Source organism: Rattus rattus, chromosome 1 (assembly GCF_011064425.1).
Source record: "Rattus rattus isolate New Zealand chromosome 1, Rrattus_CSIRO_v1, whole genome shotgun sequence".
Classification (NCBI taxonomy): domain Eukaryota; kingdom Metazoa; phylum Chordata; class Mammalia; order Rodentia; family Muridae; genus Rattus; species Rattus rattus.
This window is the reverse complement of record NC_046154.1, coordinates 143,448,042-143,464,987: the sequence shown is the minus strand read 5'-3', so window position 1 is coordinate 143,464,987 and position 16,946 is coordinate 143,448,042. Positions and strand designations below refer to the sequence as shown.

The following is a 16,946-nucleotide window of genomic DNA, read 5'->3' as shown; positions in this document are numbered from 1 at the left end:
TCTTGGGAAGAAACATCCTCACTCTATGCAGTCTAACCCCATTTAGAATAATATGGAGAGAAAGAGGGAGAGAGAGGGGAAGAGGGAGGGAGACAGGAAGAGAGAGAAGGGGAGGAAGAGGGAGAGGGAGAGGGAGAGGGAGAGGGAGGGAGGGAGAGAGAGAGAGAGAGAGAGAGAGAGAGAGAGAGAGAGAGAGAGAACCAGAGGGAGAAAGAGACAGAGATAAAATATATATTATTTAGTAAACTTATTCTCAATGACTTTTCTCAATACCTTTAATGCTATTTATCTCTACTTCCTCCCTCTCCCTGTGTAATACCACCCTCCTCTCTAGAGGCCCTTCTTCCCCTATTTCTCCTATGAGATCTTCCTACTTTTCTGACTTCTGTAATCAGTTGGTGCACTCAACTCTAAGGATTCAAAGCTAAGATCCATGTGTAAGACAGAAACTGTAGCATTTGGCTTCACAATCTTGATCTTTCATTATTACTCAATATATTTTCAAGTTCATTGATTCACCTGCAAGTTTCACACTTCCACAGATTTTTTTTTGCAGTTGCTTTGTATCAAATTATATTTTCATTGTCTACTCATCAGTTGAAGGACTTCAAGGCAGTTTCCAAATATTTTTGTGTGAACAAATTTAAAAATTTTGTCTAAATGTCAAAAACATGAACTGCATAACGACTATCTTCATCCTCTTGGCTATAATGCACACCATCATTTCTTTCTACATTTAACTGCAGCTCAGTGTCCACTTGTCATTCCCAGGCTTCTCTGTACCTTTACTTACATCTTGCCTCTGGGACCAATATGCTACTCTCAATCTATGAGAAATCATTGAATTTATATTCCAGGCAGGAATGAGGTCATGTTTAACTTGAATTTCTGTGTCTGGGTGTTCAATTTAACATAATGATTCTGACCTTACAAAAGCTTAATTTGCATAGTTATGTTATGAAAAATATTCATTATAGTATTTTACAATATAAATGATATTCTTCAAAGAGGAGAGTGTATGAATGAGGTATGATACACATTTTTATGGCCTAGGCTTTGGCACTTATATAACTATTTAGATCTGTCCTCTATGAATGCATCCATAAATGCAGAGAGAGGAAGGCATCCCTAACTGCAGAGAAATGAGGTTGGGGAAGGGAGGGGGAAGAGAGAGAGAGGGGGAAGAGAGAGAGAGAGAGAGAGAGAGAGAGAGAGAGAGAGAGAGAGAGACAGACAGACAGACAGACAGACAGAACACACCCTGAAGTCTGCACGGGACTAAGATCTGATCTAGTTCTTAACAAGCATCAACTGTGATATTAATACTATAGCTATCAATGGTACTATGAACACCATGGAAGCCTTTTTTATACAGAAGTCACTTCTTCAAATGATGAATATGAATTAGGAATTTTGCCTTCACAAGACTCACGAGGCAAATACCATTTAATCCATTTTTAAATGTTTCCTTAGAAACTGAATAATGGTAATATTGTTCCTCTAAATTTATCCAAATAACTCCAGAACTGATATTCTCACTTTCCAAACCTCATAGAGGAATGCAGAAGACATAGATGGTAGGTTATGAAACTATTTTTCTTGTAAGAAAATAAAGACTGTAGCCTAATTTTATGGATTGCTAAAAGATAAGAAAAAATATTTAAGGAATTTGGTTTATATCAGCAATTATGGTTTTTTTAGGGAAGAGGGCTCTCAACATTATCTGAAATCCTCCCAAATATTAACAGACAGGTATATATATATATATATATATATATATATATATATATATATATATTTCATTGTTTGATTTTCAATTGACTTAAAGCTTAAGGTTTTATTTCAAATTATTGCAAATCTTATTTACATAATTATAAAAAATTCATTTGTTACTCTTTTCAAATATTATCAGCCCTGAGATCATATGCATAAAGATAACATTAAATAGGTCAAGAAGGTTGTAGTTATTTATTTAGGGGTGTGTGTGTGTGTGTGTGTGTGAGAGAGAGAGAGAGAGAGAGAGCGAGAGAGAGAGAGAGAGAGAAGGGAGAGAGAAATACATAAGAAAGGTAGGGAGGAGAAAGGGAAGAAGTTAAGAAATTACAAGTTAAAAACACTTATAAAATTTTTAATATTGAATTATTGTCTGTTTTAGGGAAGAAAGTTGCCCATAGAATATCTAAAATCACTGGCTACGAATGGTGTATTTCTCTAAGGGTGGTATCTGACATTTAGTATAAAAGCAATAGTTTCATAACCCACAGTCTATGTCTTCTGCAGTCCTCCATGAGTTCTGGAAAATGAGAATATCAGTTCTGAAGTTATTTGGATAAATTAGAGGAATAATCTTAGCATTATTCAGTTTCTAAAGAAACATTTAAAAATGGATTAAATGGTATTTGCCTCGTGAGTCTTGATAAGCAGCCACAGCAATAAACTCAGAGGTTTTTGTTTGTTTCTGGTTTTCCTTATTTAGTTCCCGGGGAGTGGAGTCAGGCTGCAGCAGGTCTGCTGCAGAGTTGGGATGGTGCTTTAGGACTGGACTTAGAAGAAGGAAGGGAGAAATGAAGGTCTTCAGATTTTCTGCTGCCTTGGCCTGAGTGGCTTTTAGGTTCCCAGGGAATGACCACTGTGCTTGAAGGCTGAGAAAAAGTAATGAATGGGGTTCTGGAAATTAGGAAGGGAAGATCTGTGTGATTCACTGGAGATGGGTGCAGGAGGGGAAGAGAGACTCCAGTAGTAGTCGTTTGCTACAGCGCTAGCGAGGATACTGAAGACTGAACTTGGAGTAGAGGAGGGAAAAGTCACCTACAATTTAGCCTACTTGCTTCTCTGGCTGGTGAGGTCTGTGGGTTCCTAGGGCATCAGAATATACTTTGATAATATTTTCATTTGTGTAGAGATCAGTATAGGCATTAAAATTACATGAAGATTATGAGTGAGGCACAGTCTTATTTGTCAAGGATGGCCTTGAACCCACTATATAATTATAGATAATGTTGAACTCCCTTTCATTACCTCTAGAGAAGATTGTTGGTTTTATAAAAAAAAATAATTTTGTAATAAGTTTCTGGATTTACATTTTATTTATTAGACCAGATATAGATTTGATCTGCTAGCTTGTGCATATGATTCACATTTGAAATCTACTGTTAAATTAGACTCAAATTCAAATTTAAATATATATGAATTTGTTACTTTATTTTTTTGTAACAGTCTCAGTGATGAAAGGAGGGAAAACATTATTTTTAGTGGAAGAAACTTTTACACCAGGTAGTTTTTCCTTAAAATAAACCACAATGTTTGTTTGGTTAAAGCAACTTTGCATCTAAATGCTGAGTGATTTCCTTACTCAATAAATGATCAAGTAAATGACAGTAGTGACAAACGAAAGATAAAATGAGAGCAATTAGAAGCAGCTAATATTTAGCAAAACAATAAACAATTACCCTAGTTGTGGGCCTTTCATCAGTCATCCTTCTAGTGTTATGAATACATCAGGGTAAAGGGAAGGGTTTCCTATGCCTAGGGTAGTAACAGGTGCAGGAGGAAGGAACCACACTGCACACACGGAAACTGCTGCCAGAATAACTTGCTCCATTTTACCTTCTTTTCTGCTGAATCTTACACATTTTAATTAGAGTAGAAACTATGTGGCTGGGAGTATGTATATGCTGGAAATTTATTTAAAGTCTATGAAGGTTTAACATAACTTTATGAAATATTAGAAAACATTTAAATGGATAACATTTCCAAAAAATGCTGTTCCTTCATCTCTCTGCTTCACATGGCTGTCGTCTATAGAAAGGTTTGCAGTGACGTGAAGTAGATTCTTCAGCTGGAGCCGACACACATGACACTGCATCGTAGTGCTCATGATACGGTTACCTATTTCATTTCAATCAAGTTTATTAAATTGTACTTTCCAAACGAACAAAAACACATTCTGACAATAGAGAGCAATGTATGTCTCCAGGGCCAATTATAGGAGGAAAAATCCACAAATGCCTTTTATTGCATACCAATCTTGAGCGTAGGGCTGTTATTTACAAAGAACTACTGGCCTCAAGACTCATTTAAGTTATAAATAATTTAAATAACTTCTGACGCATCATTATTCATATCACCTTGATAATGAGTGCAGGTTTCCATAGAGAAGAGAAAGAGCGCAGAGAGCAAAGATGGAAAGGCAACGAGCAGATCCAGGGTCTCTACTGAAGATCATCACTGTGGAAGCAAAGCTATGCTTCCGGGGCTACAGACAGTTCCATTAAACCTGTGTGAAGGGATCATTGAATTTCTGCGTTGCTCTAGATCATCCTTTCTTGCTCTTCTGTGCATGACTTTCTGTAACACCCTTTCTGCTCATTCTTCCCTGTGCTCATGACTCTTGGCAGGATGCTAGAATTTTCTGAACTTGTGAGTCTCGACTCTACAGGCTCTTCTTAGAAAACTCTCTTTTCTTGCGCCGTCTCTTGCTGTTTCCCCGTCCTTTAGTGTGCAGCACTCTTAGAATGCCTTCGCTACTTTCAGCTGTGTACTTAAAACTCAGATGACCCCAGAAGTGCGCAGTGTGATGTTTTACAAGTGACAGTAGTAATTATTCAGACATGCTGAAATGATGTTTTCCAGCTTGATTAGATAAGAGTTGTTCCTAAGGGGCTGGACACTCAGCAGTAATTGATGTTCCATGTTGTTTGAAAAGTGTAAGGTAGTTAAGTGTTATCAAAAGACTATAAAATACATCAGTGAAAGTCACTTTAAGATTGTTTCCTCATTATGAGAATGGAAAGATTGCCAGGATAGCAATTCCACCGGTGAACATTTTAGATTATAGAAAATGAGGGTCTTAGAAGATAGCTGTGAAGGTAAAGTGTCTACTGCACAAACAAGAGAGGAATGTGTAAGCAAGGATGTTAGTCCCCAGACAAAAGGCATGACATCCCAGCAGTGAAGGGGCACGGAAGGGAAGATTCCAGGGCTATTTGGGTCTTCAGCCTAAACTAATGGGTAAATTTCAGGCCAATCTTATATCAGAAAATAAAACAAACAAGAGCAAAACAAAATCAAGATTGGCAGTTTAAGTTACAACACAAAAAGTATATGATACCAAAAATGAGCCTTTATTCAATGTTCATTGCACCCAATAAATATTTCAAATTATATATCTTAGAAAATAGTACATCCTGTTGTCCTCTTATTTAAACGTGTCACTGTATTTTCCACCTATTAGAATCTTTGAATTTGGAAAGCACATTGGAATTGAAATGTGTTAGACTAGGTAAATTGGCTAGTGAAAAACTTGAGGCAAAATCAGGAAACTGCCAGTAGCAAACGATACAGTGTAACTGATGTAGATAAAATATACTCAAGTTTTTTTCCAATTTCCTATGGGTTCATGAAAAATCATCTCAGTAAAAATCTTTCTTGCCTATAAAAGATGGCAGTCTCTTCATTTCTGTGTCCAGACAGCTTTGTAAGGAAGTCAATCCATTTTGGAATCAAAGAGAAGTTATGTGTATTCAGCACTGTGGTTCTTCCTTTGTCAGTTTGAACTGAACCTAGACTCTCTCTGGTGGATGGGCATCAGAAGTTACAAAAGAAATGGTGTGTTAGGTGTAAACTCTTAAATTTGGTTGCAGTGAACATTCTGAATTAAGACTTAATGGCAGTGAGGAATCTAAACTTTGTTTCAAGCAGTGTTAGTAGACCTTTGCTTGCTGAGTAGGAATTGATGTATGCCAGCCTGTGTAACTCCAGGTTTTCATCAGGACAGTGACCTACTGGATCGGCGGAAACATTGCTTCACTATGCAGTCCGAGTGTGGGGAGGACCTATACTTCTCTGTGGAGTTAGAGAGTGACCTTGCCCAGTGGGAACGAGCCTTCCAAACAGCCACCTTCCTTGAAGTGGAGCGCATACAGGTGAGAGCCTGTGCAGCACAGAGGTGTGGCACCTGGAGAGGTGTCTTTGCCACTCACTAGAGTTCTCAAGGGTTATAAGCCCAGTTCTGTGAGGCTACCCTTCACAACAAATGCATCCAGTGTTTAATCGTCATTGAACAATGAATAATTAGGTATAGCTGAATAATTATTGAATTTTTTTATAATTTTGCCTCTGTAGTCTACTTTCTATCACATATTACTGTAGCTTGAATCTTACATAGAAACCTACACTCTGGCTATAGTTTCCAGTTTTTGAAGTTGTTCCTATACAGCAGACCAACAGGCAACCTAAGTTCTAGAAGCCTCCCTTTCATTTGTGACTTTCAAAACCATGCATAATATGTGAGACACAATTTATAAATAAAATGTTACATTTCCTAGTTTAAAAGAAACAATGTGAAGTATAATTCACTTAGGGTAATTTTAATGACTTCGTAATTTTCTCAGGTCAGTGAATTTTGGCAGTAAAGAACGTATTTGTTTCATAGCTGTATACTAATCCAGTTCAACAATTATGTACTTTAACATGATGTTTTGGAGGATGTACTAAATTAAAAAAAGTTATTACACTCAATTAAAGTTATTTTGAATTGATTCTATACTTGGTTTTTACCTGGTGGTAGAAATTTAGTTCCAAAGTGCGTTTAAGATATTTGTCCCATATTTATTTACCTGTGGATGTTATTTAATATATAATTATAAAACAATCTTGCCAAGCAATTTATGTTGGAGCCTTCCTGAAACCAGAATTTTGGCTATCACTTGTTTTAGACCGAAATCTATTTTCCATTAAATAAATATTGTAATTACAAAATAAATAAGCATTTCTTTATTTAAGTGTATTAAACAAACTCAATATATTCCTTGACATTGTAAGTTGTAGAGTAAACTTTAGCAAATCTCAACTTATCCCATTTATTTGCTTTCATCTAATGATTATTGAGGCAATGTAACTTAATTTGCAATGTTCAACCTAATGAGAAAATTTAAATGTACTATAATAAATGCATTTTCACCTGGGATCTTCCATTTAATGCCATACATGGAAATAGAAAATAATTGAGCCTAAATTAAAAGAAAACAATGTAGCCTAAAACACTCCTTAATGATGATAGTAGCTTTTATAAATTACTGATGGCTGAAAATAGCTATCTAAGATAGCCATGTATTTAGCAAATACAATCATACCTAAACATTGTCTTCCAAGGGCCAATTAGTTTAACTTCTAATCTACTATTTTAACTCCAAATGAACATGTTTCGTGGTTATGTTTTGAAATGAAAATTAGGCTTTAATCTTTTCAATGTAACATTCTCATAAAAGCAATTTGATAATTATAGGTATTTATAAGGACAATATATTTGTATAAATACAATACAAAAAATCAGTAAAAGCATTGATATTTAAAAATTGCCAAAAAACTCCTTCATATGTAAATTATAATTATAGCTCATATAATTCATTGCTTTGTAGCTTGAAATCATACTCAAATACAACTGGACAACCAGATTTAACAATATATCAGGTTCTATAGAAGGTCCATGTTATTTCACATCTTATTTATATTTTCTTTTTTAGCATCCATATTTATTTTTCTTACCAAAATATTTACAAGTAAAATTAAAATGTTTTGGATCAAACCCAGGGTCTTATTCACGTTAGGAATGTATTCTACTACTGAGCCTTACTACAATCAGTTACTAACTGTTACATTCATTGAAAGTAGATCTCATATTTCTCTTGACACTGAGGTTTTATAAGCCACATGGAAACTAACTGTGTTCTTTGTTTTCTCCAGTGCAAGACCTATGCATGTGTGCTGGAGAGTCACCTAATGGGCCTCACTATTGACTTTAGCACGGGCTTCATCTGCTTTGATGCAGCAACAAAGGTAATATGTGTCAGGTAGCAGAAGAAATAGGTAGCAAAACTATCATTTAAGAATGAGTGAAAAGACTTTGAACGACTTGAAGTATTTAAAATACTTGTACATTGGATTTATTATCTTCATTTTTATTTACAGAACATAAACTTCTAAATCACAATTAATATAGCAAAGTAATTCATGCCACTCTGTTCATATATACGTATAAATGTAGAAAGAGATTATTGGTAAATACTTTATATAGAGAGATGTGTTATAGGTCAGTAGATAATAGATAATAGATGAATGATAGATTGATAAGAGGTAACAGAAAATATACATAGATTGATGATGGATGATAAATGATAGGTACTGATTTATTTTCTTTTCATAAAAATATAGATTCATATGTTTGTGAACAATTTCTTCTTAAACAATGATTTTTAAGAGTTCCTTCACGTTTTATTCTCACTCAAACATAGATGATGAATGTATGAAAAACATGTTTTTCAGTTTTATATTTGATTTCTTAAAATTAGGTAAAGAATGGTGCAATTTGGGTGTTAGAAATGCCTACTAGATATCTGATATCAACACATAACTTAATATGAGTGCTGTGTGATCTGATGGCTTTTAGATTTCCCAAGCATTCTGGTCCATTGGAACAGTAATAGACTTTCTTCAGCAGTAGTATCTATAAGAATAGTCATCCTTGTTTATCATCAGGAAACATGTGAAAAAATTAAAGTATTACACATCATTATTATCAATTTGAAATGATCTTCCACCTCTTTTAGTTCTGGCCTCTTAGTCCTTGCATCAGCATCTTCTTTGGCCTTTGATTTTCAGGGAAGGAGTCTTGCTACTCTCTCTTTTATCAAAAGATAGACTAGCATGTTGAAAGTGGAACCATACCCTCCCAGTATTTCAGTGATTAACAAACAATATTTTTTAAATTTCCTCTCAGGTTAATGTGTGCACAAAACTTTCAAAAGAAAATTTATTAAAAAGAATAAGACAGTGACATATATGCATGAGGAAGATTGAGTACAGATTGTTCAGGAAATAACTGGTTCTAATGTGTGTCAATCTGGTAATGAAAGTAGGGAACCCAGCAGATGTACAGAGTACTTATGCTGGTTAAAGATGCAGTATATATGATGGCCAATCAGAAAGTCCCATCTATGGACTGCTAGTGGTGGTTTGGTATTCACAGGAAAACTCAATGTTACATTCTAGAAGAACAGATTCTATCCCATAGATAAAATGTGGTCTCTGTGTGATACATAAACATATAAGTAATTAAGAATCTCTAATGTAGTAACCCTTCTGATACTTTTAGTAAAACTAGTATCAAGTGAAAATAAGCTAGTATTATACTGATGAACTAATTTACTGATTAAATAACCTGAGTTCTAATTTGCTAAATATATTCAATAAATTAAACTACCTGTAAACAATCTCTTTCATCTGGAGAGACGGCTCAGTGGTTAAGAGCACTGACTGCTCTTTAAGAGGTCCTGAGTTGAATTTCCAGCAACCATATGTTGGCTCACAACCATCTGTGATAGGATCAGATGCCCTCCTCTGGTATGTTTGAAAACAGCTACAATATACTCATATAAATAAAATAAATAAATCTTTGAAAAATCTCTCTTAAAATGAGAAAGTTTTTGTTTATTTAATCAGATAATACCAAAAATCTATTCTCAATCATAATTTTAGACTCTAGATTTATTTGGCAAAGTTGATAACATTTACCTGGCATCCATTGTGAAAAGAAACAGCCTCACATTCCTGGCCCAAGAGGATCCTGTCTAGTGTCCTCTGGATACATGAACCTAGAAGCAGTCAGGGGCAGGACACTTCTGGTTTCTGCCTGAGCCCAGACTTCAGTGTCTGGAGTGCAGACACATCTGAGAGCAGAGGTAAGACTAATTCTTCTGCTCCAAGCAACCTGCCTAGAGGCTTCAGGACACACAAATCCAGGAGCAGCTCTCTGTTCCCAGATCTGGCTGAAAGAAAACAGGTCTGCAGGAGTGAGGACATACAGGCTTACAGGAGGGTCAAGCCACTGTCAGAGACAGGAAGACAAGTTAACACTAGAGACAATTTGATGGCAAGAGGCAAGCAAAGAAAACTAAACAACAGAAAGCAAGACTACTTGGCATTATCAGAGCCCAGTACTCCCAAAAAACAAACACTGGAAAACAAAACACACTAGAAAAGCAAGATTTGGATTTAAAATCACATCTCATGATGATGATAGAGGAGTTTAAGAAGGATGTAAATAACTTCTTTAAAGAAATATAGGTCAACATGGGTAAACAAGTAGAAGCCCTTAACGAGGAAACACAAAAATCTCTTAAAGAACTACAGGAAAACACCAGCAAACAGGGGAAAAATTGAACAAAGCCATCCAGGATTAAAATGGAAATAGATACAATAAAGAAATCACAAAGTGAAACAACCCTGGGGATAGAAAACATAGGAAAGAGATCAGGAGTCATAGATGCAAGCATCACAAACAGAAAAGAGGAGATAGAAGAAAGAAATTCATGGGCAGGAGATACCATAGAAAACATTGACAACCATCAAAGGTAATGTAAAATGCAAAAAGATCCTAACCAAAAAGATCCAAGAAATCCAGGAGACACTGGGAAGATCAAAGCTAAGGATAATAGATAGGTATAGAAGAGAACTAAGACTCCCAACTTAAAGGGCCAGAAACATCTTCAACAAAATTATAGAAGAAAACTTCCATAACCTAAAGAAATAGATGCCCATAACCATACAAGAAGCATATAGAATTCCAAATAGATTGGACCAGAAAAGAAATTTCTCCCATCACATAAAGTCAAAACACCAAACACACAAAACAAGGGAAAGAATATTAAAAGCAATAAAGGGGAAAGGTCAAGTAACATATAAAGGCAGACCTATCAAAATGACACCAGACTTCTTGCCAGAGACTATGAAAGACAGAAGATCCTGAACAGAAGTCATGCAGACCCTAAGAGAACACAAATGCCAGTGCAGGATAATAAATCCAGCAAAACTCTCAATTAACATAGATGGAGAAACCAAGATAGTCCATGACAAAATCAAATTTACACAATATCTTTCTACAAATCCAGTCCTACAAAGGAAAATAGATGGAAAACTACAACACAAGGAGGAAAACCACACCATAGACAAAGCAAGAAAGTAATCTCCTTGCATTGAAAGCAAAAGAAGAGAGCCACAAAAGCATAATTCCAACTCTAATAACAAAGATAATAGGAAAAAAATAATAACTATTCCTTAATATCTCTTAACATCAATGGACTCAATTGCCCAATTATAAAAGACATAGACTAACAGACTAGATACATAAAGAAGACTGAGCGTTTTCGTGCCTACAGGAAACACACATCAGTGAGAAAGACAGACACTACTTCAGAGTAAAAGTCTTAAAAACAACTTTCCAAGCAAACAGTCAAAAGAAACAAGCTGGCGTAGATATTCTAATATCAAATAAAATCAACAGTCAACCAAAAGTTATCAAAAAAGATAAGGAATGCACTTCATGTTCGTCAAAGGAAAAATCAACCAAGATGAACTTTCAATCCTGAATATCTATGCTCCATGTGCAAGAAAAGCTACATTCTTAAAAGAAATCTTACTAAAACTCAAAGTACACATTGCACCTCACACAGTAATAGTGGGAGATTTTAACACTACACTCTCATTAATGTACAGATCATAGAAACAGAAACTAAAAAGAGACATAGAGAAATGAACAGAAGTTATGAAACAAATGAATTTAAGAGATATTTATAGAACATTTCATCCTAAAAGAATGCCTTCTTCTTAGCACCTCATAGTACCTTCTTCAAAATCAAGCATACAATTGGTCACAAAACAGGCCTTAACAGATACAAGAAGATTGAAATAATCTCATATATTCAATCAGATAACCATGGACTAAGGTATATCTTCAATAGCAACAATAATGACATAAATCGCACATACAAATGGAAGCTGAACAATGTTTTACTCAAGGATAACTTGGTCAAGGAAGAAATAAAGAAAGAAATTAAAGACTTTTTAGAGTTTAATTAAAATAAAGCCGCAACATACCCAAACTTAAGTGACACAATGAAAGCAGTGCTAAGAGGAAAACTCAAAGCTCTGAGTGCCTCCAAAAAGGAGCTGGAGAGTGCATACATTAGCAGCTTGACAGCAAACGAAAAGATCTAGAACAAAAAGAAGCAAATACACCCTAGAGGAATAGAAGGCAGGTAATAATCAAACTCAGATCTGAAATCAACCAAGAAGATAGAAAAAGAAATATACAAAGAATCAGCAAAACCAGGAGCTGGTTCTTTGAGAAAATCCACAAGATAGATAAACCCTTAACCAGACTAACCAGAGGATACAGAGAGTATTTCATATTAACAAAATGAGAAATAAAAAGGGAGACATAACAACAGAATCTGAACAAACTCAAAATATTATCAGATCCTACAACAAAATGGTAGATTTAACAAAACTGGAAAATCTGGATGAATTGGATAAATATCTAGACAGATACCTGGTACCAAAGATAAATCAGGAACAGATAAAACCATCTAAACAATCCCATTACTCCTAAAGAAATAGAAGCAGTCATTAAAAGTCCCCCCCCCCAAAAAAAGCCCAGGACCAGATAAATTTAGTGCAGAATTCTATTAGACCTTCATAGAAAATCTAATACCAATACTGTCCAAACTACTTTACAAAACAGAAACAGAAGAAACACTACACAATTCCTTCTATGAAGCCACAATTATGTTTATAACTAAACCACACAAAGACCCAAAAAAGAAAGAGAACTTCAGACCAATTTTCCTAATAACTATGAATGCAAAAATACTCCACATTCTCACAAACCGAATCCAAGAGCATATCAAAACCATCATCCAACATGATCAAGTAGGCTTCATCCCAGGCATGCAGGGATGGTTCAATATACGGAAATCCATCATCATAATCCACTATGTACACAAACTCAAAGAAAAATCACATCATCTCATTAGATACTGAGAAAGCATTTGACAAAATTCAACAGGCCTTCATATTAAAAGTCTTCAAAAGATCAGGAATTCAAGGTCCGTACCTAAACATAGTAAAAGCAATATACAGCAAACAAGTAGCCAACATCAAAATAAATGGAGAGAAATTTAAAGTGATCCCACTAAAACCAGGTACTAGAAAAGGCTACCCACTCTCACCCTACTTATTCAATATAGCACTCAAATTCCTAAGCAGAGATATCAGAGGACAAAATGTGGTCAAAGTGACACAAATTGGAAAAAATCAAGGAAGAAATCAAGATTAATACTATTTTCCGATGTATGACAGTATTTGTGACCCCCAAAGTATGAACAGACAATTATTGAGCCTGATAAACAACTTCAGCAAAGTGGCTGGGTATAAAATTAACTCAAATTATAAGTAGCCTTTATCTACTCAAGGGTAACCATGCTGAAAAGAAATTAGGGAAATGACACCCTTCACAATAGTTCCAAATAACATAAAATATCTTGGTGTGACTCTTAGCAAGCAAGTGAAATATCTGTATGACAAGAACTTCAAGTCTCTGAAGAGAGAAATTTAAGAAGATCTCAGAAAATGGAAAGACCTCCCATGCTCATGGATTGACCAGATTACTATAGTAAAAATGGCCACCGTGCCAAAAGCAATCTACAAATTCAATGCAATCCCCATCAAAATTCCAACTCAATTCTTCATAGGGTTAGAAAGAGCAATTTTCATATTTATTTGGAATAACAAAAATCCCACGACAGTTAAAACTGTCCTCCACAATAAAAGAACTTCTGGGGGACTCACCATTCCTGACTTCAAGTAGTATTACAGAGCAATAGTCATAAAAACTGTAAGGTATTGGTACAGAGACAGGCAGGTAAAAAAGTGGAATAGAACTGAAGGCTGAGAAATGAACCCACACACCCATCCATGGTCACTTGATCTTTGACAAAGGAGCTAAAACCGTGCAGTGGAAAAAAGCATTTTCAACAAATGGTGCTGGTTCAACTGGAGGTTAGCATGTAGAAGAGTGCTTATCAATCCATTCTTATCACCCTGTACAAAGCTTAAGTCCAAGTGGATCAAAAACCTCCACATCAAACCAGATACACTCAAACTAATAGAAGAAAAGGTTGGGAAGAGTCTCGAACACATGGGCACTGGGAAAAATTTCCTGAACAAAACACCAATGGCTTATGCTTGAAGATCAAGAATTGACAAATGGGACCTCATAAAACTACACAGCTTCTATAAGGCAAAGAACACTGTTAATAGGACAAAATGGTAATCGACAGATTGGGAAAAGATCTTTACCAATCCTATATCAGAGTATTAATATCAAATATATAGAAAGAACTCAAGAAGTTAGACTCAAGAGAATCAAATAACCCTATTAAAAATGGGGTACAGAGCTAAATAAAGAATTCTCAGCTGAGGAATATTGAATGATTGAGAGTACCCAGCATATACCCAAATTATGCTCCAACATACAACAAATACACATGTTCCACTACATTCATAGCAGACTTATTTATAATAGGCAGAAGCTGGAAATAACCCAATGCCCTTCAACAGAGGAATGTATACAGAAAATGTAGTATATCCACACAGTGGAGTACTACTCAGCTATCAAAAGCAATGACTTCATGAAATTCATAGGCAAATGGATGGAACTAGAAAATATCATCCTCAGTGAGGCAACCAAATCACAAAAGAAAAACATTGTATGCACTCATTGATAATTTTGTATTAGTCCAAAAGCTTGAATTACCCAAGGTACAATCCACAGACCACATGAAGCTCAAGAAGTAGGATGATCAGCATACGGACGCTCCAGTCCTTCTTAAATGGTGAAACAAATATAACCATAGGAGGAGTTATGGAGACAAAGTTTAGAGCAGAGTCTGAAGGAATGACCATTCATAGCCTGCCCCACCAGGTAATCTAGCCCATATATATAGCCATCTCCTTAGAGGCTAAGCCAGAGCGTGACAGATTCAGAGGTGAATGCTAGCAGCACACCATTAAACTGAGAACAGGGTCGCCATTGCATGAAATGGAGAAAGGATTGAAGGAGCTGAAGGGGCTTGCCACTCCATTAGCACAACAATACCAACCAATCAGGGATCCCAGGGACTAAACCACTATCCAAAGACTACTCATGAACAGACCGATGGCTCCAACTGTGTAGCAAAGGATGGCCTAGTTGGGCACCAGTGGGAGGAGAAGCCCTTGTTCCTGCCAGGGTTGGACCTTCCAGTGTAGGGGAATGTCAGTGTAGGGATGCAGGAATGGGGGTGGTTGGGGTAGGGGGAATATCCTTGTAGAAGTAGGAGAGAGGGATGGGATTGGGGACTTATGGAAGGGAAACCAGAAAAGGAAATAACATTTGAAATGCAAATTAAAAAAATATCCAATAAAAAAAGAAAAGTAACAGCCTGTTTAAAACATGCATACATTATATTTTCACTATTAATGTTCAGGTTGCTGGTTTTAAGAATAGTCACAGAATGGTGTTACTATCTCCAAATTCACTTTAGACATTTTCCGCATTCCCAGAAGCACCTGTCTATTTATTACTGATCACTCATTGTATCCTTAACATTTCTAGAAATTTTTAAAATTACATATTTATTTTGTGAGTTTGACAATTTTGCCTACATGTATGTCTATGTACCACATCCAAGTAGTACCTATGTAGACAAGAAAAGTTGATCAAGTACCTTGGAACTCATGTAATGGGTGATTATTGGTTGTCATGTGTTTTCTGGGGGCCAAATCTGGGTTCTCTACAATGGCAACAAGTGCCCTAAATTGTTCATTCATCTCTCTAGCCCAGACAACATTTTAATTAAATATAATTACATTATTTACCTTCTCCCTCTTCTCTTTATTCTTTATTCTTGGCCCCCCTTTCTTTCAAATTCATGGTCACTTTTTCTTTAATTGACATTGTAGCAGGCATACACAAATACAACTTTCTACGCTTGTCTGTGTATGTTTTCAAGACCAATTACTTGATATTGATAACCAATTGGGGACTTATCCTTGGGGAAGACTTTAATTGTCTCTACCACCACTTTGTCTATGGGAGACACCCACGATATCCCCCCTTCACATTAGCATGTTGATTGATATGTTCTGATTTTGATTAGGCTGCCATTTTGCTGACATGTGTATAGCTTCCCTATCATTTATAAGAAAAACAAACTTGAAGCTGATTCTGATCTTCTGGATCTTACAATCTTCCCACCCTGATTTTCATAATGTTTCCTGAGATTTAGGTGTTTAGGTTATCTTTTAGAGGTATCAGCTAGGGTTGGGCATCTAATGATCTCTGCATTTTAACCATTCATGGCTTTCTGTTATGGTCTCTCTTTGATACCTAGAGAACTTTAATTGATGAGGATTGAGAGACATATTTGTGAGTGTAAAGATAATTTATAATGTACATTTAGATCATACAGGTCCAGTAAAAAGGCAGTAGTGTGTTCTCCTTTAAGTTCTATGACCTTACTAGCTTTTGATAGTTGGCTAAGTTTCTTACAGAAGACATTATTTACCACCTGTTGAGTAGGTCCTAATTCCAGTTATACAACTGTATATTACCACTAACATATGAGTGTTACTAATACTCCTTTAGGGATATATGTCATGCTGGCCATTGTTTTGGTTCATTGTTGCAGTTATAAAATTCTGAGGAATGTTGGTTGGTTTCTTCCCTTGACAGCCTGAATAGAACCTGCTGGTAGTTTGAAATCTAGTCCTCAAAGAAGAAGCTTTCAGGCCAATCAGATTATATTGTCTATGGAACCTTATACCATTTTCTTTTGTATGATATACCCATTAGTCAGTAATAACCTATGTTATGTTAAGATTGTATCTTAAGATGATTTTAACATATATATATATGTATATATAACAATTGTGCGAGAATAATAACATTCGTAGGTATTAGTTCTATCAATTGTTAGAAACTAATGCTATAGTCTTGAATTCTTCCTTATTCTCATCATTAATTTTCATCAGGTATAACATTTAAACATTAGTTTTGAGAGTCTTAAAAC

The 16,946-nt window shown here is 35.6% G+C and overlaps 1 protein-coding gene across 2 annotated transcripts in view; it reads left to right on the top strand.

Annotated features, from left to right (window-relative positions):
• LOC116903800 (gamma-1-syntrophin) overlaps nucleotides 1–16,946 on the top strand; it is a 281,407-nt gene that overhangs the window by 220,044 nt on the left and 44,417 nt on the right. Inside the window, exons 5-6 of one of the 2 annotated variants that reach the window (XM_032906495.1) lie at nucleotides 5,772–5,924; nucleotides 7,744–7,836. The exons of the other annotated variant lie outside the window; for it this stretch is intronic. Coding sequence (XP_032762386.1) covers nucleotides 5,772–5,924; nucleotides 7,744–7,836 — 246 coding nt within the window. The remainder of the gene's footprint in view (nucleotides 1–5,771; nucleotides 5,925–7,743; nucleotides 7,837–16,946) is intronic. 2 annotated transcript variants of the gene reach the window in all.